At 34.5% G+C, this 26,615-nt stretch overlaps 6 protein-coding genes across 11 annotated transcripts; 3 read left to right on the forward strand and 3 right to left on the reverse strand.

The window, feature by feature from the left end:
- Positions 1-583: 583 nt before the first annotated feature.
- LOC107909460 (26S proteasome non-ATPase regulatory subunit 4 homolog) lies at positions 584-4,444 on the reverse strand. 4 transcript variants are annotated; one of them, XM_016836979.2, is made up of 11 exons: positions 4,189-4,444; positions 3,965-4,078; positions 3,712-3,817; positions 3,075-3,189; positions 2,761-2,970; positions 2,363-2,663; positions 2,038-2,134; positions 1,590-1,693; positions 1,419-1,487; positions 885-966; positions 584-777 (listed from the first exon to the last, which is right to left on the reverse strand). In XM_016836979.2, the coding sequence occupies exons 1-10, from the start codon at positions 4,198-4,200 to the stop codon at positions 913-915; spliced, it is 1,182 nt and encodes a 393-aa protein (XP_016692468.2). In that variant the 5' UTR covers positions 4,201-4,444; the 3' UTR covers positions 584-777; positions 885-912. The 4 variants fall into 4 exon arrangements, with proteins under 4 accessions (XP_016692468.2, XP_040945459.1, XP_016692466.2 ...); XM_041089525.1 differs by having other exon boundaries at positions 584-790; XM_016836977.2 differs by having other exon boundaries at positions 2,038-2,137.
- A 453-nt stretch (positions 4,445-4,897) lies between these two features.
- Positions 4,898-7,064, reverse strand: LOC107909459 (receptor homology region, transmembrane domain- and RING domain-containing protein 1). The gene is made up of 4 exons (XM_016836976.2): positions 6,919-7,064; positions 6,575-6,802; positions 6,085-6,471; positions 4,898-5,269 (listed from the first exon to the last, which is right to left on the reverse strand). The coding sequence occupies exons 1-4, from the start codon at positions 7,040-7,042 to the stop codon at positions 5,097-5,099; spliced, it is 912 nt and encodes a 303-aa protein (XP_016692465.1). The 5' UTR covers positions 7,043-7,064; the 3' UTR covers positions 4,898-5,096.
- A 201-nt stretch (positions 7,065-7,265) lies between these two features.
- LOC107909458 (rRNA (cytosine-C(5))-methyltransferase NOP2C) lies at positions 7,266-10,663 on the forward strand. Of its 2 annotated transcripts, none has more exons than XM_016836975.2 (10): positions 7,266-7,394; positions 7,482-7,626; positions 8,555-8,645; positions 8,972-9,169; positions 9,242-9,480; positions 9,588-9,719; positions 9,864-9,931; positions 10,044-10,105; positions 10,239-10,377; positions 10,459-10,663. In XM_016836975.2, the coding sequence occupies exons 1-9, from the start codon at positions 7,282-7,284 to the stop codon at positions 10,370-10,372; spliced, it is 1,182 nt and encodes a 393-aa protein (XP_016692464.1). In that variant the 5' UTR covers positions 7,266-7,281; the 3' UTR covers positions 10,373-10,377; positions 10,459-10,663. The 2 variants fall into 2 exon arrangements, with proteins under 2 accessions (XP_016692464.1, XP_040945460.1); XM_041089526.1 differs by having other exon boundaries at positions 10,479-10,663.
- Positions 10,664-13,483: 2,820 nt separating this feature from the next.
- LOC107908234 (protein NUCLEAR FUSION DEFECTIVE 4) lies at positions 13,484-17,481 on the forward strand. The gene is made up of 3 exons (XM_041089527.1): positions 13,484-13,858; positions 15,081-15,892; positions 16,894-17,481. The coding sequence occupies exons 1-3, from the start codon at positions 13,532-13,534 to the stop codon at positions 17,372-17,374; spliced, it is 1,620 nt and encodes a 539-aa protein (XP_040945461.1). The 5' UTR covers positions 13,484-13,531; the 3' UTR covers positions 17,375-17,481.
- A 1,136-nt stretch (positions 17,482-18,617) lies between these two features.
- On the forward strand, positions 18,618-21,763 carry LOC107909457 (calmodulin-lysine N-methyltransferase). 2 transcript variants are annotated; one of them, XM_016836973.2, is made up of 7 exons: positions 18,618-18,877; positions 18,959-19,115; positions 19,253-19,332; positions 20,223-20,283; positions 20,436-20,551; positions 20,674-20,806; positions 21,206-21,763. In XM_016836973.2, the coding sequence occupies exons 1-7, from the start codon at positions 18,778-18,780 to the stop codon at positions 21,483-21,485; spliced, it is 927 nt and encodes a 308-aa protein (XP_016692462.1). In that variant the 5' UTR covers positions 18,618-18,777; the 3' UTR covers positions 21,486-21,763. The 2 variants fall into 2 exon arrangements, with proteins under 2 accessions (XP_016692462.1, XP_016692463.1); XM_016836974.2 differs by having other exon boundaries at positions 18,660-18,877; positions 18,962-19,115.
- Positions 21,764-23,284: 1,521 nt separating this feature from the next.
- Positions 23,285-25,449, reverse strand: LOC107909456 (pathogenesis-related thaumatin-like protein 3.5). The gene is made up of 3 exons (XM_016836971.2): positions 25,290-25,449; positions 24,517-25,207; positions 23,285-23,808 (listed from the first exon to the last, which is right to left on the reverse strand). Exons 1-3 carry the CDS (start codon positions 25,348-25,350, stop codon positions 23,685-23,687), a joined length of 876 nt encoding a protein of 291 aa, XP_016692460.1. The 5' UTR covers positions 25,351-25,449; the 3' UTR covers positions 23,285-23,684.
- Between the last annotated feature and the right edge of the window lie 1,166 nt (positions 25,450-26,615).

Here is a 26,615-nt window from a genome sequence, read left to right on the forward strand (position 1 = left end):
TTATGTATGTAAGAAACATCGACACCAAGGATAAGAGTTAAAGGGTCTTATTTAAAAAAAAAAATTTAAGGGTAAGAAAAAAACAAAACTAAAATAAAATAAAAACTTTTTTTTTATATACTTCCTTTCGTTTGAGTGTAGAATCACGATTCCTAGTTTCTCATCAATCTTTGAAAAAGAGAATAATGCGCTTCAACACACTCAAACTTATATCCTCTTACACTGACAATAATAGTTTTGCGAATTAAACTAAGACTCAATCGACAAAACTTTGATGCATTAATATTTTGCTTTTTATGATTTTTTTTTTATTGCATTATGGTTTGGTTTGGTTTTGCGGATCAAGGGAGGTTTAACCAATCGGAAAAGTGTGAGATTTGGATAAGGAATCACTGCATAACCGTGAGACTGTTTGGGTTAAGCAGTCAACGCATGTATCACTCGATTTCTTAATAAGCTTGGTTTGCTTCAGCACTATGATTTCTTAATAATCGAGGGATTGAGGGTTTCTGGAAATTTTGGATTTTAGATTGTTCATCATTGGTTTCCATATATAATAACATAACACCCAGAAAAATGTTGATTCACTGCAAATAAGTTGTATGATAATATAGTAAAATCTGTACTAGAACAATATATATATGTATATATATAATTAGTGGAAACATGAATGAGATGCATTTCAATGAAAATAACATATGCTTTTACAAAGGCCTTCAAAACGAAATAATAACCATCAACATGCATCCTGGTGGTAACCATGAAGAGCTTCCGTATCTGCACAACAAATCTAATTATATATATAAAAAGAAAACATTAAAATCTAGCATGTATTGATAACAGCTATGTATCATGAACCATGCAAAATCGAATTATAGCACAACCTGAAAGAAAAACGAATCCGAACAAACATCACTTCTTGTCTTCCTCCTTTGGTGCCTTGTCCTCATCTTGCTTCTGCTGGGGCTGAAAGGGTAGTAGCATAAACATCAACAGAAAGTAATGAGAAACAAATTTGATATAAAATGCGCACATTGGTGTATCGGTTAGAGATCTGATAAGGCCAAAGAGGCCTTGGCATTATACGCAACGGCTGAAAAACTGGGACTTTGATGCCCCAGGTTCGACTACCGCATTGCGTAAATCATGTGTGGATATTAGTTTGATTGTGCTCTTTAAAGCTAGATAGACAAGAAATATCTTGAGAACCTTATTGTTCAATTTAATGGTAAGGCTATACACAAATGGGGTAGTCCCCGAACACCCAAAACACCGATGCTAGTTCGAAGGGGAATGAATTCCGAGGAGCAAAGTATTAAATACGACCATGAACCACAGTGAACTGCAAAAATAATCCTCTGATCCCTACTATAAATCATTTTAATATTTTATCCTGCTACTAAGTTCAATGAGCTTACCTCAGATTGGCTTTGCATGGAAGCAAGCACCTCCTTAACTGAAGGATCGTTTGGATCTACCCCGGGAAGCTGCACAAGGAATAATTTAGCATTAAACGATCTTTTATTTTCTGAACTCAGAACTTGGATATAATGATGAAAGAAGATAAACAGAAAATGCAGCAGACATACCGATGCAAGGATGGAGGATACGAATGACTGGTCTGCCAATAACTTACTCATATCTGCCTGACTAGATGAATCTTTTGCACTGTCTTGCACGGATAATTGAAGAGCTGAGAGAATTGGAAATACATAGAATTAAATCAGCATTCATGGAGAAAGGAATTAATACAGACATATCTCAGGTCTGACTTGAATCAACAAGTTTCTGAGATGAAAAACTAATTTCGGAGGGTGATTTAACTTGCATAGAAAGCTACAAATAGTATGAACTTGTAACTCGTAATCATTCAAACAACTTAAAGTGACCTGAGGACACGCTTTGGTCATCGTTGACCATCAACTGCAATCAGCAAAATATGCATACAAATAATTTTTTCCTAACACCTATATGTCTGGTTTTTCTCATAAAGAAAGGAATAGTTGTTACAAATATGCAACGACTCGGTACACTTACCTAATGCCAGCTCTGGATCCTCAGTAGCTGCATCTGACATCTCAGTATCCTGTAAATCATGGCTGGAGGCAGGCTCATCCATCGACATTGCAAGAGCCTGCTGTAGTAACGTATTGTCATCATCAGTAACAGACTCGAGGTCAGTTGTATCTCGACATGGAAGAGCAAGGGTCAATCATGTCTTTTTATGGAATAATTGTCCCACCCGAAGCCACTATCCTATTGAACCAAGTAATAACGAGACACAAAACAATACTACCCTTCTATAAAAACATCCACTCACAAAAAGAACAACAAAATTAAATGGGAATAAAACCATACTAACCAAAAATTCATTTTTCTTATTATCAGCTTCTGAAGCTCCCTCACTAGCACGTTCTGTCATTGTCGCATCCTGTTCTTCCCCACCCTTTTCTTGTTTTGATGACTCTTCTGCTGCCTTTTTAGCAGCAGCTTCTTGCCTGGCTCTCTCCTCTTCCATTGAAACTCTAAGAGCAAGGGCCAGTTCAGGATCAAGGTTGGGATCCACGCCGAACTCAAAACCAGAGATGCCACCAGCTGCAGCTGCTGCTGCCGAAGCTGCAAAACCACTTCCACCTTCCCCGTCCCCAGTGAAGATGGGTGTACTGCCATGGATACAATAAATATCCAGCTTCAGCAATAACATCACAATTACGAGTAATTAGCACGCTGGAAAGAGAAAAAATCACCTAAATCACTAACCTTAGAAGTACATCAGAGAGAGCATTAGGACCAGCAGGAATATGAACGATGTGACTAGTATCATTATTGTTAACAGCAGCAAGAAGCGCTTCGAGCTTCTCTGTCTTCCCTTCATCATCTTCACCGAAATTTACAATATCAAGCGTTACACTGTTCTTTTTCAACTTCTTTCCAATCATCTCCAATGTCTTCTTCTCATGTTTGACAGGGCTGCAGAAAAAAAAAATCATACCTCATTTTTTACAACCAAAACATTGAAAAAAAAACATTTCTCTGTTAATATAAAAAATGGCAATAACAAAAAAAAAAAACACCTTCCAGCAAAGACAATAATCCTTTGCTGCTGCTTTTTATTTTGCCGATGCTTAAGCGCCAATTGAGCCACTTGAATCCCAGCTGCCAAGTTCATTTCACCACCTATTTCTAAGCCTAGATTATGATAAGCAAAAGCTCCAATTTAGCAACTTTTATTACAAAACAATGTTAACAAAACTATAATATATATATAGGGGAGGAATCCACTTACACAAAATTTCATAACTCTTTGATATGATTAATATTTTAACAATCCTACTCAGGGGCGAAGCCAGAAAATTACCTTTGGGGGGCCAAAGTGCAATTTTACCATTATACTAATTAGTAATTTCATAAATTTCAAAGGGATTAAAAGGCATATCTTTACCATTTTTGGGGCAGCCAAGGCCACTGCCTACCCCCCTTATCTATGCCCCTGATCCTACCATTTAAAATCGATATGATAACTCTATTATATCTATCTAGAATAGTATCTTTATTAATATATTAATTTACTCAAAATTAGACATGCATGATCTACACGAATGAAATATAAAATATGAGAGTTAGATTGTTAAAATATTAATAGTACAATGGTGTACAGATCCTCCCTATATATATATATACATTATGCCTAAAGCAAGCTAAGAAACGAACCGTGCATGCAAGCTAAGATTTTGCCAAGATCACTTGTGGGAGTGACCAAAACACGAACACCTTTGCCTGCCATTGTTAAAACTCCCACTGTATTCTCTGGATTAGACTGTTAAAACCCTCTAATTCAATAAAAGCTCAAACCTTTTTTTCTTCCATAATAAACTAAAACCCTAAATTTCACATGCAATAAACAAATCAACATACATTTTTTTAGCAAAATTCAAATTGATTCCTTTTTTTTAATCCGGTCTACCTGAGTTTTAGCTCCACAAATAAGGTTAACAGCATCGGCTTGAGCCTGAAATCGAGAAGGACCGTAATCACCATTCCGCATCCACTCCGAATTATCAATACAGATCATCGTTGCCTGCAAATGCACAAAAATTAAGATAAAAAAAAGCAATTTTAATCGAAAGAAAAATTGGAAGAATTGGAATTTGGGAAGAGAAATGGAAATTGGGATTTTAGGGGGTTTACCTCGAGCACCATGGTGAAAATGACGGAGGGATCGAGAGAGAAAGAGAAAAATTTTGGGTTTACAAGTTTGGTACTTGAATTGAAGGAGATGGATGATTAGAAAACGACAAAGTATTGATCTGAATGAACAGTTGCTGTTTGAATATATAGGCTACGAGAAGGTAGAGTATAGAAGAGGTAAGCTTACAATGAAACATTGACACGAGTAATGGAAGCAATTCCTAAAGAAAATTGAGAGGAGTCGAAATTTAGATTTAGATCATTTTGAATTATAAGTTCGGGTTTGAGGTTAAATTCTTTCTGAAATAGTTTAGGTTTTTAACTAATTTAAGAATTTAAGTTTGAATCATTTTATTTACTTGATTGGAATCTTTTCGAATTTGGATCGATTTAACACGGGTAAATCTAGTCACAATATCATTCGAACATTATAACACTTAATTCAAATAACTTTTGAACCTAATCGGCTTTCTCATTTTAACATATTTTTATATTATAAAATTACATTTTGCCCTTATTATACTTAATTAAAGCTCGAATTCAAATTTAAGTACGAAAATTAATAAATGATTTCAAACTTAAAAATTAATGTTCGGTCAAACTCAAGCTGAACCAAACTCGAGCTTGCAACTATTTGAGTTATATTACACCCCTACTTTGAATTCCTAGCAAGCATATCTTTAAATTTTGGGAATAATGAACCGTTGAATTGATTGATTGCACCTTTATTGTTTCATGCTTTACATGGAAATGACTATTTTACTACAACACTAGTATGAATATATCATCCAACCAGGGAACTTTTCTTCATAAATCACCCATTTTGGACTAAATGAGAAAATAACCATGTACAAGAACATCATTCATACAGGGAAGACTGTTCGGTTTTTGACCCTTTCGGTTGAAAATTATACACCACAATGCCAGCGGATCAATTTGATGCCGGAGAGATGGCAACGAATACAATGGCCAGACGGCTGCATCAGCGTTTCCCAAATGTTTTGTGCATGATTTTGAAGAGACAAAGGGTGCAGAAACACACTTCTGATAGGGATGGCCATTGCAAGGAGAAAGCGGCACACTGAAACATTAACATTAGGAAGAAAACAAAATCGAAATTAGACCTACGTGTGAGTTTTATAGATTTCAAATGATCCATTTGAGAGATGTTTGCTTCATACCCAAAATTGAAGACCAAGCCAAAAGATCATGTTCGATTATTGAATCTAAACTCGGCTGCCCCGCTTTATTAGAAATTTTTTTATAATTTTAAGAATTTGAATAAAAATATACATTAAAAAAAAACACATTTCCTGTACACAAACAATGAATTATTATTTTTAGTACATCATCTTTAATACTAAAACCAGTTCTAATATCAAATATCATGGTACAACTGTCCAAGCATACCTGCAAAGTATTGTTCATTATATCTAATTTAACCCTTCCATTTTACATTTTTATTCAAGAAGGCATTTCATTTAACCTCTAAAAACAATCTATATAAAATTCACAATTTCTCCGTGAAAACCACGAGGCAAAGCCGTGAGCTCTTTTTAACTATTTTCTTTTTTTTTTCTTAAAAATCTTATTCATGATTTAGCTCTTAAACTATCCTCATTTTCTCATATTGGTACTTAATTTTTTTTAAAATACTTGAACTTTTCTTTTGTTATGCTTTTTAACCTAAAATTCGAACGTGTTAAATAAAAAGACTTGAGGCGTAATCATATTTCAACACATCTACCTCGTCCAATAATAATTTGATAAATAATCTTTTCCATGTGAATATGAAAACTTTAAATTAATTTTTAGTGGGCAACATGATAATGGCCTCAAATGCTATAATGTAATATAAAAGGCTCGATATTGATCCAAAGGCGAAAAAAGTCCTACCATGTTGACAAGGAAGCACTTTAAGAAGCTCCCCATCATTATAATCCTCGAGGCAAATCGCACAAGTTTCACCGGCAATACTCGAACGAGCCGAACCAAACACAAAACAAGGAAGAGCTTCAACCACTTTACTATCAACACGTCTCACTAAATTCCTTCGTCGCCAATTCGACAAGCTTCGAGGAGCAACAAAGGCAATCACCAAGAAAGCTGCTATAACAACAAGTGATAGGAAACAAATAGCAAAAACAGTCCATGCTTTCCCATTCAATGGTGGGTAAATACAGCATTCCCCATTTTCACCTTTAGCATGATCTTTTAAAAATTCACCAGCAGATTTAGACACAAAAACAGCTAGCACTTTGATTCCTTTAGGGTTCACCATCACTTCAAAACAACAAACAAAAATTCCCAATTTAATAATCTTCTAAAAGTTAACTAAAACAGCATAAATTCAGTTCAATTCAAACCCAAAGAGGAAATTTCTTACTGTATACTAAATTGTTACTATATTTATCATCGTAAACAATTGCAGCAGAAAAACCCTTATTTTGAGCGTTTCGGATTTTCTCCTCGAAAGAACAATCCCCTCTAATTATCAAAGCAAATCTTATAGAATCACTTTGGTTAGATCCGAAATCGTTTCGGAGCGGACTACAAGCATCCAATGGATCCGCCACTTCAAGAGCACCACAAACGCCCGTGTTATTCCCAATAGCTAAACACCCAAAAAAAGAGCTTATTAAAGTTCGATTTTTTGCAAAGTTTAAGCTTTTGTTAAGTTTTCCCGCATTTTCCCGGTAAACAAACAGTATAAGGAAGAAGGAAAGTTACCGAATTTGGCGGGAAGGTCCGGCAAGGAAATTGATAAGGGCTTAAAAACAATGTTAGATGAAGCTAATTCACTGAAATAAGCAATAAATAACAATGAAAAAATCCCAAACAAAGCTTCTCTCATTGCTAACTGCTATCCCCCGCCCCTTTTTTTTTTTTTTTGAAGCTTTTAATTTTCAGATTTTCTGATAAAACAGTGAAGTAATAATAAAAAATAAGAGTCTTGTGGAAGGTACTAGCCTTGGGTAACAAACGCCGTCGTTTTATCAACAGATACGACGGCTAAAAGAAGGGGTTTATATATTTTATATACATATATACAGTTCCTTTAAAGCACTCTTCACGAACTTTTTTGATTCAATAATGGAGGAACCTTCGAAATCGCCATTGCCCGAAGCGTTCCTTAGGTTTCTTCAAGCAAATGGGATCGACCCATCAATTTATATAGCCTCTGATTCAACCCCTCGTTACCTAAGGCAAGTTCCATAAACTTATTTCATCTTTTTGGCTGGAGTTTGTGGGTTGTTTTTGAATTTCATTTGTTTTTTATTGTTTTAAAAAAGGTTGAAACCAGGGAATGAAGCTGAAATTGAAGGAATTGAAGCTGAGATAAAGTGTAAGCTTGAGAAAGTGAATTGGTTACCTGGTTTTTATTCTCTTCGACCTGATATTTTGATTGCCAATTCAAAATCATACTTGGATGGGAAGGTGAGGAATTTAGTAATTTACGTTAAATACTTGTGCTGATATTTTTAGCTGAAAGTTTCATTGATTGATTGAACCTTGACATCCGTTTCTTCTTTTTTATTCAGAAAATGTTGATAAGGCCTGGAATTTTTGTCTCTTGTTTTAAACGATGGTGTTCATGTATTCCTTCTTATCCTAGAGAAACTGTTTTAAAAGATGGTTGTAGCTTATAATTTGAAGTTTGGGTCTTTAGGGTGTGTTTGGTAGAGTGGAAAAAAAAGGGAAAGATAGAAAAATAGATAGGAGAAGTTGAGAGAAAATAAATTTTGACTGTGTTTGGTAGGTAAGAAAAGTGAGAAGAAGGAAAATAGAAGAGATGATTATTTTCTATCCTAATACATTAAAACAAATCATTCCAAATTAGGTAAAGGTATCATGGAGGCCCCTTAGAATCAAATTGCATTTTGCCCCTTCTACTAAAAAAATGGTAAATCAAACAGCAAAACAATAGAAATGGGGGGAATTTTTAACAAAAAGACCAATTTGCTCTTTGATATAATGTATAGTGGTTAATTTGCTCATTTTTTTAGTAGAGGGAGCAAAATGCAATCTGACTCTTAGTATAGGGCTCCATGGTACTTTTAGCTTCCAAATTGTGATGATAAGAGGAGAGAAAATGAGGGATGCACTTATGTTAGTTTCAATATGATGCATTTTTCAAGAAGTTCTTTTTTTTGCCTCTCATTTCTTTCAACTCTATCAAGTACTAAATCGAAAGAAAATTATCTTTCAATTTCTCTGATATTTCTTACTAAGCACACCTAGGAAAAGAAAATTTTTGTTTGTTCTTTATGTTAATTTTAGGCATTTTGTTCGATTATGAAGCATTTGCTCTTTCATATCTTTCGATATTCATTTTTTGTTTCGATTTGCATTTTTGGTGTTTCAGATTTATGGAATTGATGCTGCTTCTGGTGCTGCTGTCTCAGTCTTGAATATTTCACCAGGGGACCATGTGCTCGATCTCTGTGCTGCTCCCGGTAATCAATCATTTCTTCCCGTTATTATGTATAATCAACTGGTCCAGCACATTCGTTCATATACACCTCTAGTGTAAAAGGAATGGTAAGATTGATAAAGTCCTGATCAAACCGTAAAATGCAATCTATTCTCAAAGGGATCATCCTGATATCAAGTCTTGGATGAGATTTATATCTGTGTTCCTGTTCACAGTTCTTAGATTGCTCATTTGAATGTTACTGAAAATTATATGTATTTTGCCGGGATTGAATTCTTGATTGATTTCACTGATTCAGCTTTGTATAGAGTGTTTTTGCCGAACTTATTTCTTGTGTATGTCCTTCAGGTGCTAAACTTTGTATGATTTTGGATCTTCTCGGTGATTCGGGTTCTGTAACTGGTGTTGATGTTGCACGACATCGGTTAGCAGCTTGTCGAACGATGTTGCAAAAATATTCCTTGGGTGATCGGTGCCGACTATTTGTTGCTGATGGGACAACATTTTCTCTTGCTCCTTTGAGGGTCGATTCCCGTTCTAGATCATGTAATAAATCTGCTAATTTTTTTCGAGAACTCGACATACATGTCTGTCTGCTTTGACGTGTTCCTCGAACAGGCGAATCTTCGTTTGAGGAAAAGGATGAAAGATTTAGAGAATGGACTTCTAGGAGACCATGGAAAGAAAGGAAAAGAGCTGCTAAAGCACGGGAAACCATGTCTTTACAATCGGTTACAACGAGTGAAAACCCTGAACTTATCTTTTACGGACGGCATTCCGGAGTAGTCGGTCTCAGTAAAAACAAACTGTATAAAACCATGTCTGATCTCGAAGTTTCGAGCTGCGGTTATGACAAGGTGAAGTCGTATTTAATTTTAAATCATCTCGGGAATCGACTTCTCTTCTTTTATGTTTTATCTGATGCGAAGGCAAACTAATCGGTGCTGTGCTTGCAACTTATCAGGTACTCGTGGATGCAGAATGTACGCATGATGGATCGGTTAAACATATCCAAAAGTTCGAAAATTGGGGATGGACAACTCTTCAACGCCGTGTATTGGATGCCGTGAGAACAGATAGTTTAACTCTACTTCAGGCAATGCCATTTTTCCATCATGATTTATATACATATATATATTGTTTGCAAGGTTTTATTTCTTCATGTAGTTCCTTTACTGTTTTGCGATTCTCTAAATATTTTCGCCTTTGTTTTCGGTCTTTTTTATTCGTTTTCTCGCAGTTAAAACTTCTAAGGAACGGTTTTAGACTGCTGAAAGTCGGGGGGTTGCTGGTTTACAGCACTTGCAGGTGTGTTTCGTTGGCATCTCTTGCGTCGTGTAAACATATAGCGCACACACTCACATAAAAAGATGCACAGCAATGTTCTGATTACCTCTTTTTACCTTTTTCCGTTAATTAGTTTGACAGTTGCTCAAAACGAAGACATAGTAGAGCAGTTCTTGAAGGAAAACGCTTCTGCAGGTAGTATAAACTCTCCTACAAGACAAAAGAGTGTCCTTTAAATTCTTATTATCGATGTTTAAATGAGCCTTTTGTCATATTACTCCTTCATTCTCATGTTCTAAGAGATATATATTGCCTTCGGGTTGTTTAGAACTACAGGAAATAAACGAAGCAGAAGAGTGGCCCCGTAAAAGTGGGAGGATACCAAAGACATTACGATTTGATCCCTTGACATCACAAACTAGTGGACTTTTCGTAGCTAAGTTCACAAAACTCGCCACTTAATTAAGGTTTGTTCATTTTAGGTCTCTAAAAGATGAAGTAGCCGCATTTTTGCCGGATAATTGTAGCTTACGTTGCATTACTTACAGATTTACATTCTGGGGTGCAGAGAATCGTCTCTTCGTTGCTGCACTTCAACCTCGGATCTCGGCTGTTGTCTGTTTCACTACTTTTGGTAACACTGGTTTTTTTATTGATGATCAAAAAATTTTGTAATTTTGATTGTTTGTTTTAGTATAGTTATAAAAATGATCCTAATTTAATTATAGAATTTATCGTTACTACCTTTCTTTACCTCATTGCAAGCATGTTGGATTCCATCTTGTAGATGTTATATACATATGCAATTCTTTACATTTATTAGTGAGTACTCGAAACTTGTCCATCAAATGAGTATGACAGAGACTTTAGCTCCAGTATCATGTGGCCTTAGGCTCAAAACTTCTGTCCTTACGTCAACTTATGTCTAAGTTATATGTATATGCAACTTTTTCTAATGTGTAAAGTTGATTTTCTTACATTTATTGATGAATACTCGAAACATGTCGGTTACATGAGCATGACAGAGCTTTAGCTCCGGTATCATGTGGCCTTAGGCTCAAAACTCCCGTCCTTACGTCAACGTATGTCTAAGTTTTATGTATATGCAACTTGTTCTAATGTGTAACACTGATTTTCTTACATTTATTGACGAGTACTCGAAACTTGTCCGTTACATGAGCATGACAGAGACTTTAGTTCCGGTATCATGTGGCCTTAGGCTCAAAACTTCCGTCCTTACGTTAAGGTATGTCTAAGTTATATGTATATGCAACTTTTTCTAATGTGTAACGCTGATTTTCCTACCTTTATTAAAGAGTACTCGAAACTTGCCCGTCCGTTGCATGAGAATGGAAGAGACTTTAGCTCCGGCATCTTGCCGTCCTAGACTCAAAACTTACGTCCTTACATCAACATACGTCTAAGTCGTCAACGTTATGACTCTTCTTGATTTAGTGTTTACTCATGCAACAGCACTACATGAGTAGTTTGGATCAAGCTTATTACTGTGCCTATGCCTCTTGGTTTAATTCCAATTGCGGATTCAGATTTTGAAATTACAATCCGATAGGATTAGAACAAATACGAATAGATATTCTGGATATTCATTATCTAAATCCGCATTACTTATTTAAGTAATGTTTCTGAATTTGAATTCGGATATCTATTATTCAAAATGCTTATAATTTTGACTTCATATATATAAAAAGAATTTCAGTGTTTTCGAATTCGGATTTTTGCAAATTTAAATATCGTATCGATTTTTTTTATAGATTTAAATATCTGATGGATAGTAATATTTAATTTGAATTTCAATAATAACATTTGAATAATATGTTAAAAACAACAAATTTTAATTTAAATAATTAAAAAAAATGAAGATACTCAACCTGTTGATATTCCTATATTGGAAACCGCGGTCAACCTTCATATTTGATTTGCCTTCGGCTGCTTTGCTTTAAGATGGTATTAAGTGAAACAGACGCTCAACGATGTGGGATTGGATCGCCAGACCAATTTGCTTTCTATTCTTATCAACATTTTGGGGCCTGATTTTGACATGCCAAATTTTTTATTCATCTAACTTGAATCAGCGGCTACCATAGAATACTTGTAGGTCTAATTATGGTTTTAGACCCTCTACTATGTTGAAATTTAGAATTTAATCTCCCTATTTTAATTATAAAATAATATTTTTAATAGGTTCAAATTGAAAACACATGGTTAAATGGTTTAACTTCCTTTTTAGCCCTTAAGAGTAATAATTCTATTTAATCTTTTTTAGTCCCTTGATTAAATAATTTTTTTACATTTTTGGCCCCTTCCAAAAATTAATAATTCATTTTGAGCCGTTTTAACAAATAAATTTTAACATTTCTCTTTCCTCCCATATTTTTTAATTTTATCTTGGCATGTCAATCGAGTGTTTTAAGACTATTTAAAAAAAGAAAAGAAGAAATAATTATTTCATCATTTTCGAAGTAGCAACTAATGTCAATGAAGCCTTGGCATTACGAGCAAAAATTAAGACTCTAGATCTTGAGTACCCAAATATAAGTCTCACCATGTGTACATGTGAGTTTTAATTCAGATCATTTTTTTATTTCGTCTATCTATTAAAACGAATTGACTTTACTTTGTAGTTTGCTTGAGCATGTATTTGTGCTTATACATTTTATTTGTACTTGTAGAAGTCGTTTATTACAAAAAAAAAATAGAAGCTAATCAATTTGAACCTTCTAATAACATTACAAAATTAGAGAAATCAATTTATGTCCGATTAAAGTAAAAATATTAAATCTCAAAATTCTACATAATATAAGGACTAAAATCAGAATTAGACCAATAATTATATATTGTATATTAGCAACTTACATAAGCTGGCGGCTTCGTTTTTTCGCTTTTAAATTTGGATGCTTAAAACAGGGGCGGATCCGCCGTAATATGCACCGGTGGCCCCCAAAATTTTTGAAAATTTTCACTAGGCCCTTAAAAATTTTGAAACTTTTCAATTAAGCTCCTTCAGATTTCTTTTTTGTAAAATTCTCATTATGTCGTCAATTTAAAAAAAAAAACTAATTAGATTCCTCAATTTTTTTAAGCTCTCATTAAACCCAATTAATTTTTGCATAAATTAAACTAGTAATTACCCAACTATAAAAAGTTTAAAAATAGTCACCCAACTATCATTCCAATTTAAAAAGCTACCGCCGTTACTAAAAAAGGCAAAATTGAATAGTTTGGTGATTAGAAAAGAAATTTACTAATAGTTGGGTGATCATTTTGTAACTTTTCATAATTTGATGACCAAAAAAGAAATTTACTAATAATTGAGTGACTATTAGTGTAGTTTACCCTCAACTTTTAGAAATTTTAAATAGGTTCCTTCAAAACTTAATACAAAATCCACACTGATAATGAAGCTTCCTAGTTCCAATGGTGGGATTTTAAAACCAAGGTATAAACAGCAGCCGCCTGTTTCATAATCAAGCTATAACAAAAACTATATACATACATACATATATATATAGCAATGGTCAAATACCAATATTATTTCCATAAAACTCATCTACATCAATATTTTTATCGTATCTATTACTTTCTTTGTAATTTCTTTCACAAATGGGTCCTTTCTTTTCACTTTCCGGTGCCGGAAAATGGCTTGGACTGGTGGCTGCTATTTGGGTTCAGGCCATTTGTGGCAACAACTATACATTTGCCAATTACTCCGATGCACTGAAATCGCTTATGTCCCTTACTCAGCTGCAGCTCAACAACCTTTCTGTCGCTAAAGACGTCGGCAAGGCTTTTGGGCTCGTTGCCGGGTTTGCTTCCGATTGCTTACCGACGTCGGTTTTGCTTATTATCGGATCGGTCGAAGGGCTCATAGGATATGGAGCTCAATGGCTTGTCGTTAGCCGGCGAATTCATCCACTTACATACTGGCAGGTAAGGTTCTTTTGATATACAATGCTTACGTTATAAACGTAAATGGGACATTTGTATTTGCATGATATTGGAAGTTGACTAGATTAAATTTGGTAATTATCGAATCGAGTTTGAGTAGTTGATAGATTCGAATTTGAACACTATAATATTTTATTTGCATGGCTCACGAGTTTAATTAAAATTTTTATTTTATTTTACTTTTATATTATGAAATTATATTTTTATTATTATTATCTTGAAAGAGTTTAAGTACAAATGAATTTAATTTAGTTCGAATTCAAATTTGAGTACAAAATCATTAAATAAGCTTGATTATATCTCGAGTTAAACTCGAACTTAGAAACTGATGTTCAATCAAACTCGAATTGAATATCGAATATCAAATTTCGAGTTAAGCTCAAGCTAGCTAGTATTTTAGCTTAGTTTGATTACACCCGTTCATGTTACATAGATTCTTGAAAGGGTTAACATAAATAGAGTTAATTGCATTAGGATCCTCAAACTATGGTTTAAATTTTAAATTAATCCCTAAACTTTAGAATATTATAATTGAGTCCTCAAAGTATCGGCATTGTATATGATATGTTATTTTACTAACCTAATCATTAGCTTGTGCATTAAATGCTAGTTTAATTTTTGTATGCTAAAAGAATAGCCCTCATACATAGACAAAGTGAGAAATTTTTCGGGGTGTTGGATTTGAATTATAAATTTTCAAGAGAGCTAAAATGTAATTTTATCTCTTAACGTGAAATTTTATAATTTCTTGACGGATTAAACTATACACTTTTCATTTTTGAAAGGGTCAAAATTGAATTTTAAAATTTAGTGGGGCTAAAATGAAAAATTACCATTGGATTAACTTAAAGTTTTGCAATTTTTAAAGGAACTAAAGGAATAAATTTACCATGCCCCTATTGTCCTTATTTTTTAAAACATATTAGGTCCAAACTAACCATACAACAATATGTACATATTTGTAATTTGATCCACGTACTTTAAAGTACTTAATGTAATATCCGACTAGTTTTTAATGCTAAAATTGATTGTTATGCTAACAGAAAGACCCGATTGATGTAATATTGATATCTTGAGGACTCAATTAGAAAAAATATATATTTTAAAGTTTATGGATTAATTTAGAATTTGATCAATAGTTTAGGGATGTTTTATGAAATTAACTCAATTTTAACATATATGAGCTTATATAATAAATTTGCAGATGTGTGTGTTTCTATGTATGGGAGGCAATAGCACTACATGGATGAACACTGCAGTTCTGGTTACCTGTATGCGAAACTTCCCGAAAAATCGAGGCCCAGTCTCGGGGATCCTTAAGGGCTATGTCGGACTCAGTACCGCAATCTTCACGGATATATGCACAGCTCTGTTTTCTTCGGACCCTTCAACGTTTCTCTTCATTCTTGCCGTTGTTCCGGCCATCGTTTGTCTTACCGCTACATTTTTCCTCCACGAAATCCCAACCCCGACTAAAAACCCGACCGAACTTCGGCAAGAAACGCTGTATTTCCACGTCTTCAATGGCATTGCTATCATATTAGCCGTCTATTTATTGGCCTTTGATATCACCGGCAATCACGGCCGGGTTTTATCGTTGGCATTTACGGTAGGACTCCTTGTCCTACTAGCAACTCCATTGAGTGTACCATTGTATTCGTTCATATCTAAACCATTGTCCGATTCGGATATCGAGCGGCCGATGAAAGTGTCGTTGTTAGCGGACCAACCAAAGACGACGACAACAACAGGTGTTGAGCTGCAGTATCTCGAACGAAAACGACCGTCGATCGGGGAAGATCATACGATCGTCGAGATGATACGAACATTTGATTTTTGGGTACTATTCGTCTCGTTTCTTTGCGGTGTCGGAACCGGGATGTGTGTGATGAACAACATGGGACAAATGGGGATAGCTCTTGGCTACTTGGATGTCTCCATTTTCATCTCTCTTACAAGCATTTGGGGTTTCTTCGGACGCATTGCTTCGGGTTTAATATCAGAATACTATATCTGGTAATAAAATTTCTCTTCTCTCCTTAATTTGGCAAAATTAAACTTATTATATAATTTTTTAATTTTTTTAATTAAAAAATTATTATAATTATTTTTTTATTTCTATAAAAACTTATTATATATTTTAATTTTATAAATATTTTTTATTTAGTTTGCTACAATATCTTAATTTTATAAGATTTTATTTTATATTTGATTTAAAGTACAATTTTTTTGGTTATTTAATTAAGCAAAGTTATTAGTAAATTTAACTATAAAAAGTTACAAAATGATCATTCAATTTTTTCAATTTTGTCATCTTTCTTTGTTACCGCGGACTAACGTAATAACTTTTAAAATTGGTATAATAGTAATTTTAATCTTTAATATTTATATATTATATTAATTTAGTCTCTATTCTAAAAAAATTTAACTCACAATATTTACGTATAATATAATTTATTTATTTTTACTGTTTTTTGTGCCTTTAAAATTTATAATTTTATCTGGATTAGGGCTGTGCATAATTCGGTTAACCCGATTTTTTTCGGTTAACAGACCGAGTTCGGTTAATCGGTCGGTTAACCAAAAAATTCGGTCAGGGGTCGGTTAATTTTTTTTAATTTTTTCGGTTAACGGTTAAATCGGTTCGAAACCGGTCGGTTAACCGAAAAAAATCGGGTAAACCGAATTTTGCAAGGTAGGGCCTAAAATAGGTCAAATTAAACCCGGCCCAATTTTTTCTCAAGCTCAACACCGAATTTTTTGGGTAATTTTCAGGTAATTCGGGTAATTTTTAACCAAAAATAAAAAACACATAATTTTTTTTTAAAAATTTGGGTAATTCGGTTCGATTAATTTTTTTTTAAATTCGGTTCAGTTAACGGTTAAAAATTTTGGAAGGTCGGTTAATTCGATTATAGTAATTTCGGGTCAGTTAACCAGTCGGTCAACCGAATGAACACCCCTAATCTGGATGACTGAATAAAACAATTTTGATTTACTTTTTCCCTATTGTATAGGAAATTTGGAACACCAAGGCCACTATGGAACGCAGCATCACAAGTTCTAATGGCGATCGGCTACATCGCCATGGCCTTAGCCCTACCCGGCTCACTATACATCGGCTCTATCCTGGTCGGAATATGTTATGGGGTTCGCCTGACAATTACAGTTCCGGTTGCCTCAGAGCTGTTTGGTCTTAAGTACTATGGCCTTTTGTACAACATCCTTATCCTCAACCTTCCTTTAGGTTCCTTCCTTTTCTCTGGTTTGCTTGCTGGGTATTTATATGATGCACAAGCCACCGCCGTTGACGGCGGAGGTAACACTTGTGTTGGGGCTCAATGTTATTGCCTTGTGTTTGTGATTATGGCTTTAACATGTGTTGTTGGGTTGGGATTGGATGTTTTGCTGGCTGTTAGGACAAGAAATGTTTATGTTAGGATTCATGAAAGTAAACGAGCCATTGCTGTATCTGATCGTTCTTCAGCAAAATGCTGATTGAATTTTGGGTTATTTATCTATTTGGGACTTGAAACTTAAAATACATTTTAAGCTTTTGTATATTTTGTATATTTAAAGTTTATTTCATGTAATTTTATTTTTAAGAATTTATTTTTTATTTTTGATTTAAATAATTAAATTCAGTTGTTATTAAAAAAAACTTAGTAGTAATAAAAATTAATTATGAAAATGATTATACTATTTTTTTCTCTTAAAACCACCTATTAAAACTTCTCATGCAGGGGCTCACTGTTCGTTTGAAGTTTATAAAATTTTAAGTTAGTACACAATAAAATTGCACTTTGATCCTCAAAATATAAAATTTTGATACAATCATTTAAAAAATTATAAATGTATAAACTATTAAAATGGTGAAATTACATTTGAACCTCATAAAATTATACAACTTAATTCTAGCCTCCCAAAAAATTTCTGATTTGACCCCTCTCTTCATGATAAAATAATTTTTTTCTTTTGGAATAGTGTTCTTATGAAAAGTTTATGTAAGCATTTCCTTTTAATCGAACTAATTAATATTATTAACTATTTAAACCAACTAATGGAAGTAAAGAAACCAAATTTATAAAAAATTCTAAAATTTCAGGACCAAGTTGAGAAAAATATCAAGCTGAGGGACTAAATGGTTTAATTAATAACCAAAAGGTCGATCAATTACACACGTTGGTGAATAATATATTAATTTATTTTTGTTTTGGTCACTCATATTTTAAAAACTTTCAATTTTATCACTAACATAGAAGGTTTTGGCCACTCCTTTGTTAAATTATTAATGGTAAACTACGCCTAAGATCACTAAATTTGTAGTAAGCTTATATTTTAGTCACTTAATTTCAAAAGGTGACAAAATGATTATTGAACTATTTGAAAGTTTTCATTTAAGTCATTAGGCTGTTAAAATTATTATTGTATGATCTTCACTATTCGCACCACCTACATCAATCGAAATTTCTCATCGTCCTTCTCTTCTAAAGTTTAATTTTTTTCATAAAATAGCTTTAAATATCACAAATCTACGAACCAAAGTCCAAATAATTTTTTCTCTGATCTCCATTACTGACCATTAAATCGATTTGGATCCAAAGTATATTCTTCTATTTATTGATGGATACTGATTCACTGCACCGATCATCTAATCTCGTTCAGCAATCACTAACCATACTTTTTTTTAAAGAACAAACATAACAGCTCACTTAAATGAAATGCCTCTTTCTTAATTGGCATAATGGAAATTTTAATCCTCATTTTTTAACCATTTTATCATTTTGGTCCTTATTTGACCGAACCCAATCTCAAACCATCTGTCACCAGAATCTAATCTGCTTTTCCCTCAAAGGCCGTCTCTCAGGCTTTACCGAGGAGATCAAATTGAACGAAGTTTAATGGAAACGAACAGTAACAGTGCAAGTTCAAAGCCTTCAGCTTCTTCATTAAGATGGAGAATCCTTAGTCGAGCTGTTCTTCATCGTGCCAAAAATCCAGGTACCCTTTTCAATTCACTGATCTCAATTTGTTTATATGGCATTGTTTTAGCTTTGCTCACTGATTTTAATCATCGTGTAGAAGATGAATCGCAATTGGGCATGAAGCTCATTTCCAGAAAAGCAGCAAAAGGATTCAACTTGATACCGTGTCAGCTGCTAAATCATGATCACGAGTCTAGAGATGCCCAGTTTTGCTACACCTTGCCCACTCAAGGATGTCCCAAGCTTGTTTTAACGTGAGTTTTCATAGACTCGATTCCCTTTTCGTTTTTCTAGTTTCTTTTCGACATTTCTTCGAACACTTGGTGGAATGAGCAGTCAATGGAAGTTTTGTAACATTAATCCTGTTTGTTGTCTTTGGAACTTAATGCAGTCAGAGATTGAATAATAATGCAAACCTCACTGACTTTGAGATTTGTAATAGACACAACATTGACAATACTGGGACTGTCTGTAAGTTACTTTTACCCATTGTTTATCAATTTCAAGTTTTTTCCTCTGATGTTTGTTTCCATGTCTTGTTGAGGGTTAGTCGGCTCCTTTAGGAGAAGTTTTCGAAATGTCATCTGCCAGACAGTCGACTGGACCCCCAACAACAGAAGTTATTATCCTTCAGGAAAGGTTTCGTCTCCTGTGCTCTGTCGAGAGCCAACATGCAGTGAGCGGCTGCCTTGAGGGCCTAGTTCACAGAGTTAGGAGTGCTCTCGACCATACATGGATATACAATCACCCACCATGGTGACGTGAGCGTCTTGCCCTTGATGGGGTTCGTACTTGGCATATAGGTCTTTTATTGGTGAATATGGTACCACTTAGCCCAAGTGGTACCATATTTCCCAACAAGGGTGAGACACTCATGTCGCCTTGGTGGGTGGCCGTACATCCACATACAGCCGAGGGCACTCTTGGCTCTGTGAATCAAGCCCTCAGGTCAATCGCTTACCGCACACTGGCTCCCAGTAGAGCATGGGAGACAAAACCTTCCCCGGAGGACAATACTTTCAGTTGTTGGGGCACCAATTCGGCTACTTGGCAGAACGACACTTCGAAGACTTCTCCCGAAGGAGTCGACCCTCCTTCAACATGTCTATCTTTATCAAGATTTGTGTCTGGTTTGCTGCAAGGTGGATTGATACTCTCTAACTTATTGAAACCAATAGAACTTCTTAAACAAATTTCTCTATTTCTGTTATTATGGCCATAAGTTAATTTCTTATTGTAACTCTGATTGTATGTTATGTATCTTATTAGTCACTAATATGTATCTTATAAGTTAATTTCAAGTAGTAGTTGTCTTTTTTAATTAAACTGTTCCTTTTCTCATTTGAAATGTTCTTATACAGGTCAGTGGCCATCTGAAGATGTCCTTGCCTATTATTGCTTATCACATGCAGACATGTTCAGGTTCGTAAGTAGGGTTAGTCTCCTTTAATAAAATTGCTCGAGCTTGAGAACCAGGATAGTACCATGATTTGGCGGCTTCTGCTGATCTGCGAGCTATTCCGTATTCCTTTTCACTTGGATGATGTTTCTGCATTCTAATTCTAAAATGCCAGGTCTAAAAGAGTTATTGAGCTCGGGTCAGGTTATGGCTTAGCTGGCTTAACCATTGCAGCAACCACAGAGGCATTAGAAGTAGTAATTTCAGATGGAAATCCTCAAGTGGTCGATTGTATCCTTTTGACTTCATCATAAATACCTTGTTATATATGGAGGAAACAGCTTTCCCTGTAATTCCTTTTCTTTCATTCCTATTCACTTTGAATATATGTCTTGAGGTTCCTTAACATGAAGATATTCTGCATAATATTAACACAAACTCTGGAGCATTTGGTGAAACAAGAGTGAAGCCCATGAAATTGCACTGGAATGAGAAAGAAGTTTCAAATCTCTCACACACTTTTGACGTCATCGTTGCAAGTGATTGGTAAGGCCTATTACTGGCTCATGTTATGAATAACACACATGCATCAGCAAAAATACCATAGAGGCCCCTGTACTAGGAATTATGACTTGATTTTACAATTGATCTAGTGTTGTGGACGATGTAAGCAGTCAATCAATTGAGACTACTTATAGTCCGCTAACTAGGGGAAAGAAAAGCCTTTGTTATGAGTTGAAGGCAAAAAGGTTAGGTTCGTTCGGACGGGAGCAAGCCTCACACGAACCTACTCTTGTGACCTCAATCTTGAGGCTGAAAGAAACCTAGCAGGGACAGGTTATGGAATACCTGGACCATTAGAGGCATGTAGTATTGCAAATTTCTCACTTTAATGGTGCGCTTATCTTCTGCCTTATTCTTAGCTTAACATCTTATTTTCAACAGCACCTTTTTCAAGGAATTCCACAAAGATCTTGCTCAAGTAACAGAGCTCTTGTTGAAAAAACCAGGACCCTCTGAAGCTATATTTTTCAGCCCAAAAAGAGGTAACTCATTAGATAAGTTTCTGGAGGAAATCAAGGACAATGGCTTGCTTTTCAGCATAACAGAGATCTACGACACGGAAATATGGAATCGTCATCAACAGTTCATGAACGGAGATGAGTCATGGCCTGGCTATGAAAAAGATCATTGTTACCCATTGTTAGTAAGAATTACGAGATAAACTACAGCAACTGGCATTCATCCCATGATCATCTGCCCACTGTTCTTGGGAATCTTTCCTTGCCGGTTGACCCATGTCATGTGCAGGTATGAATAGTATAGTTATCTTTAAGACAGCAAGATTCACATGTACATGCACTTTCCATATCAACTTCAATTGCTATTTTTGCCATTTTATCATGGTGGGAATGGAAAGAACATGGTGATGTTTTAAATTTTTAATTTATCCTTGTCATAGTGACTTCCCTTTTAAATGAAGCATGGATGAATGCACCGAAACTCTGCATGGAATATTCCTTATCTCTGAGCAATAAAGTTAAGGATAAACTACACTAGTAGTCATTTAACTATTAGTATTTTTTTTTTGTCATTTAATTATGAAAAGTTACAAAATAGTCACCAAACTGATGTTAGTAAATTTCTTTTTTGGTCACCAAACTATGAAAAGTTACAAAATAGTCATTCAACTATTTAATTTTGTCTTTTATGAAAAGGTTACAAAATGATCACCCAACTATTTAATTTTGTCTTTTCTAGTCACGTGGTGATTTTTAAAATTGACATAATAACAACTTTAATACTTAATATTTATATATTGTGTCATTAGTTTTGATTTTAAAAAATCTAATCTTCAACAGTTACACATTATGAAATTTGGTCTTTTTTGTAATTTTTTTTTTACCCTTTCACCTAAAAAGTTAAAAGAACAAATTTATCAGCAAAATTTGTTTGAATAAATACAAATAATAATGATAATAATATATAAAATCCAAGATAACGATTTTCATCTTTTCTTTTTCTTTTAAAATTAACCCTTAATTTCACAAAAAAAACCAAATTACAAAAAAAAACCAAATTACTCAATGTGTAAATGTTGAGTGCTCAATTTTATTAGAATCAAAACTAAGTTCACATAATTTATAATTGTTGAGGGTTAAAAGTTGCCATAAGCCAATTTTAGAAGTTGCTACCATTAGCCAGCCGCAACTAGTGACAAAAAAAGACAAAATTAATTGGGTGACAATTTTATAACTTTTCATAATTGGGTAACCAAAAAAATAAATTCACCAATAGTTGGGTAATTATTAGTGTAGTTTTACCCATATAAATTTTATTTTCTAGACTTGATAATTAGGTCCATTTTGGTACATACACTTTTTTTTTATATTTAAACGATTAAATCCATTTTGATCCCTAAACTTGATAAATATAAAAATGGGTAAGCTACAAAAAGTTACTTTTATTTGCCTCAGATTACATTTTAGTCACTTACGTTATCGTTTTGTTACGAAGTGGTCACTCTACCATTAAACTCCGTTACCTTCCTAGCTGCAATCCTACGTGTCAGTCTAAATGGGTTTTATACTTAAACGATTAAATCCATTTTGATCCCTAAACTTGATAAATATAAAAATGGGTAAGCTACAAAAAGTTACTTTTGTTTGTCTCAGATTACATTTTAGTCACTTACGTTATCGTTTTGTTACGAAGTAATCACTCTACCATTAAACTCCGTTACCTCCCTAGCGGCAATCCTACGTGGCAGTCTAAATGGGTTTTAAATGTCAACTTGGATATCCAGTTGCTGAGATGAAAATAAATTTTTAATTAAATAAATTTAATTTGGACTACTACGTAGGACATCCAAATTAATATTTAAAACCCATTTGATCTACCACGTAGAACCGCGGTTACATTAACTCAATTAAAAAATTCAGATCAGATGCAATAAATTATTTAATAATGAACATTTGGTAAAATAATTGAAAGCTTGTGACGGCCAAACCCACACCATATATCTTAAACTAAACAAATCATTAAATAATTGCATTTCTTAAAGAACAAATAGAGACAAATGAACTCATCTCCTTTGGCATTAGTAGGCTACGGTAACAAACCATTAACGTTAGCCATAGCCAACTAATCATTGTCTTTTTCCTGCAATTTATGTCTAATAATCGATTGAAAAATATGCCTCTATCTTGCCTGCCTCTAGTAATGTCTGATACATATGTTTTCTATCTTTTGTACTTATATATTACACTGGTTTTCAAGTTGGAAAGAAAATGCAGGCCGGTGATTATGCGATATCATTGGATGGTTTTAGATTGTGTGGCCAACTGTTGATCTTCACTCGGTTTCCGATTAAGTTTGCAAATAGTTGAGGTCCTGAATGTTGTCGGTTGGCAGCTCGGCATTGTCAAAAGAGATGCCAGAACTGCCATATTATGGCCAAACTGGTTATGGCACCGGCAATGAGAGCTGATGAAGTAGACCGGGAACTAGCTGAGATATCGACCGCCATGGGATCAGAAGTCTTGAGACTGCAACAAAATAAATCAACATCAGTGGCAAAATAAGTTCGATGTGATGATGATTGGGGGGGTGCTCATAAATGTTGTATACGGCATATGCAGTTGCAGCATGGGACAGTGCTGAGGATTTGATTTTGGAAGTGTATATGAAGATGAACATTTTAAAAAAAATAAGTTAAAAGTGCCATAAGGCAATTGTAATAGGAGTCAAATTGCATTTTGCCCCCTTTACTTAAAAAAATGAAAAAATTAGTCCATGTACATTAGTTCAAAGAGCAAACTAGTCCTTTTCGTTAAAAATTTCATCCATTTCTACTGCTAAAAACTGACGTGTCTAACAAAATAACTAGATAGTTACACGTAATATGCCACATGAATGAGATATAGAGACCAGTTTTAACATTAGAAATGGATGAAATTTTTAACAAAAAGACTAATTTGGTCTTTGATCAAATGTATAGAGACTAATTTACTCATTTTTAAGGGACAAAACGTAATCCGACTTCTAATACAATGGCCTCCATAGTACTTTTACCAAAAAGGTACATGCAGGCCATCCAGGGACTAAACAATGTATGGTCCCTCCCCTATATGGCTCCCAATACCAAACCATAAGAATAGGGAAATTTCAACCGACAGATATGGATTGACCATGATTTGTTTAGTAGCAGATCAACTAAATCATAATAGCCGAGGGGCTTGCAATGCAATTATTACCTTGTGGAAGGTGTAGTAGGGCAGAAAGTAATGACATAATCAGCACCAGCACAAGTAAAGGTACTGGTTCCATCATCATAAGCATAGCTATAAGCAGTAGGACAGGCTGCCTTGAAGAATTTCGAGTACGAGCTCGGCTTACACGTATTCGGAGTCGAATAAGCGCCACTGCAACAATATTTCGGGTCCCCGAAAGCATTGCATGCACTATTACAAGCCACTCCTTCACTCCTATCAACAACTTTAAGTTCCAAAGGACAGTTACCGTTCAATTCCGCAGCACATCCGGCTGAACTACAATTACCTCCTTTACCACCATGTGGAGACACCATCATTGGTAAATTGTATCCATCCACAAGGCTAACGTCATAAAAATCCAATCCCGAAGCTCCGTTCAATGTAAACTCCGCAAGGGTTGCAGGAGGGATAGCACCAGCACCAGAGCATTCTATCGTAGACGAACCGCAGTCTCCAGTGAGACAAGTGAATTTGCCAGAAGAGTCTTGGGTACAAAGAGTTCGACCCCATAACCGACCTGACCAAGATGTTGGAACATCGATAGATTTCGATTCTCCTTTTTGAAGAACAAAACCTGTAGGTGAAAGTGGTGGGATTCCAGCACTTGACAATACTCCTGGCCAAACTGTATAGCTGCATTTGTTTATGATGGTAAACGTCGACGAACGAGCACCTGTAATAAAACCAGATTAAAACCAACGACAGCAGCAAAAACAACAACGACGAGAAATGAACTAGGCGAAATGATTTATGACCTGAGAATAGTTGAAGGAAGAAGAACATAACCAATACAATCGTAAGTTGCAAAGCAGCCATTGGAAACTATATTTGCAAACACTTTGGTGAGTACTAAGAGTGTTGCATATATATATATATAGAAAGTAAATCTAATGCTGATGTGTGGGTACCATGTGATGATATGGGCAGTGGGGCAGAGCAAAGAAGCATGTATGATGAGGCACATGCTCAACCTGCAAACATTTGCAGTCGGCCATTGCTGTCCGAGTAATTTTTTTTCTTTGCTTACTTAGGAAAACCAAAACAAATTGTCGCTATAAAGCTGACATCTATATATATATATATATATAATAGTAGAATACATCAATGATGAAATAGGCTTTTGGAAGTATTGATGAGGTACGTTGGGATTTCTGTATATTTGAGGTTGCAGAAAGGACATCAGGTTTGCAATTTGAGACCATGACTTTGACAGGTAACTTGAACATAACCAAGAACCTACGAGTCTCATATTTTTAACCAATGGCAGTCAACTTATACATGCAAGTTGTTGGAGGGTAGTCACCAAGCAAGTTATCCAAGGATCTGACAGGGATGATTAATTGTGGGTCAAATTACAGTTTTGGTCCTTTTATTATGCTCAAGTTTGAGATTTGGTTACTGTACTTTTTCTTTTTGACTGTTCATGAGACTAAATACTAATCCTTTCGAAGATTCATCGCTGCCCTCCAACAATGTTGTGTTTAGGATTCAAACCTGAACTTTTTGTTCGGAAGTGCAATGTGCCTCATCACCATACTCAACATATACTTTAATTTGGCATAATTTGGTTTGGCTCCCCAAAATTTTGAAAATTTTAATTAGGTCCCTCCATTTCTTTTTGAGATTCGCATTAATCTTCTCAAAAAATTTAAAATTAATTAAACCCTCCATAATTTTTAGAAAATTCTCAATATGTTCCTCAATTTTTTTAGAAATTTTAATTAGACCCTTAAAATTTTTGAAATATTTAATTAACCCCCTCCCAATCTTAATCGCATGTTCCGCCATTGATTTGGTTTTTTTTTTATCTTTTATAATGTCACTAGTTAATCCAGATAGTTTGTTAACTATTTCGATTAAAATACAGATGTGGTTTTTTTCTTAAACTACTCCTTCTAACATTTTATATATACATCAACATAATGATTTGAAAAAAGTTCTTTCAAGAAAAATCCAGATCAAAATTTTAGTCTAAACTATTTACTTCATAAAAATAGAATGATCAAATTACACCAAATTAAATTATAAGGACTAACTTCATAATAAAGGAAATATGGCCATCATTGTGCAACTTGTCAATA

The sequence above is a fragment of the Gossypium hirsutum genome, chromosome D03 (assembly GCF_007990345.1).
Source record: "Gossypium hirsutum isolate 1008001.06 chromosome D03, Gossypium_hirsutum_v2.1, whole genome shotgun sequence".
Classification (NCBI taxonomy): Eukaryota; Viridiplantae; Streptophyta; class Magnoliopsida; order Malvales; family Malvaceae; genus Gossypium; species Gossypium hirsutum.

Coding starts and splice junctions, on each gene's coding strand:
- LOC107909460 (XM_016836977.2), bottom strand. Junction 2,971..3,074: donor ATTATTGTCTTTGCTGGAAG/GTGTTTTTTTTT, acceptor TTTTTTCTGCAG/CCCTGTCAAACATGAGAAGA. Junction 2,138..2,362: donor ATAAGAAAAATGAATTTTTG/GTTAGTATGGTT, acceptor ACGTTACTACAG/CAGGCTCTTGCAATGTCGAT.
- LOC107909459 (XM_016836976.2), bottom strand. CDS start 7,042: ATGAGAGAAGCTTTGTTTGGGATTTTTTCATTGTTATTTATTGCTTAT. Junction 6,472..6,574: donor TAGTAACAATTTAGTATACA/GTAAGAAATTTC, acceptor GTTGTTTTGAAG/TGATGGTGAACCCTAAAGGA. Junction 5,270..6,084: donor AGTGCTTCCTTGTCAACATG/GTAGGACTTTTT, acceptor TTAATGTTTCAG/TGTGCCGCTTTCTCCTTGCA.
- LOC107909458 (XM_016836975.2), top strand. CDS start 7,282: ATGGAGGAACCTTCGAAATCGCCATTGCCCGAAGCGTTCCTTAGGTTT. Junction 9,481..9,587: donor CGAGCTGCGGTTATGACAAG/GTGAAGTCGTAT, acceptor GCAACTTATCAG/GTACTCGTGGATGCAGAATG. Junction 9,932..10,043: donor CTGGTTTACAGCACTTGCAG/GTGTGTTTCGTT, acceptor TCCGTTAATTAG/TTTGACAGTTGCTCAAAACG.
- LOC107908234 (XM_041089527.1), top strand. CDS start 13,532: ATGGGTCCTTTCTTTTCACTTTCCGGTGCCGGAAAATGGCTTGGACTG. Junction 13,859..15,080: donor ATCCACTTACATACTGGCAG/GTAAGGTTCTTT, acceptor ATAAATTTGCAG/ATGTGTGTGTTTCTATGTAT. Junction 15,893..16,893: donor ATATCAGAATACTATATCTG/GTAATAAAATTT, acceptor CCTATTGTATAG/GAAATTTGGAACACCAAGGC.
- LOC107909457 (XM_016836973.2), top strand. CDS start 18,778: ATGGAAACGAACAGTAACAGTGCAAGTTCAAAGCCTTCAGCTTCTTCA. Junction 19,116..19,252: donor TGTCCCAAGCTTGTTTTAAC/GTGAGTTTTCAT, acceptor AACTTAATGCAG/TCAGAGATTGAATAATAATG. Junction 20,807..21,205: donor GTCATCGTTGCAAGTGATTG/GTAAGGCCTATT, acceptor TATTTTCAACAG/CACCTTTTTCAAGGAATTCC.
- LOC107909456 (XM_016836971.2), bottom strand. CDS start 25,350: ATGGCTGCTTTGCAACTTACGATTGTATTGGTTATGTTCTTCTTCCTT. Junction 25,208..25,289: donor CTTCCTTCAACTATTCTCAG/GTCATAAATCAT, acceptor GTTTTATTACAG/GTGCTCGTTCGTCGACGTTT. Junction 23,809..24,516: donor CCTACTACACCTTCCACAAG/GTAATAATTGCA, acceptor ATTTTGTTGCAG/TCTCAAGACTTCTGATCCCA.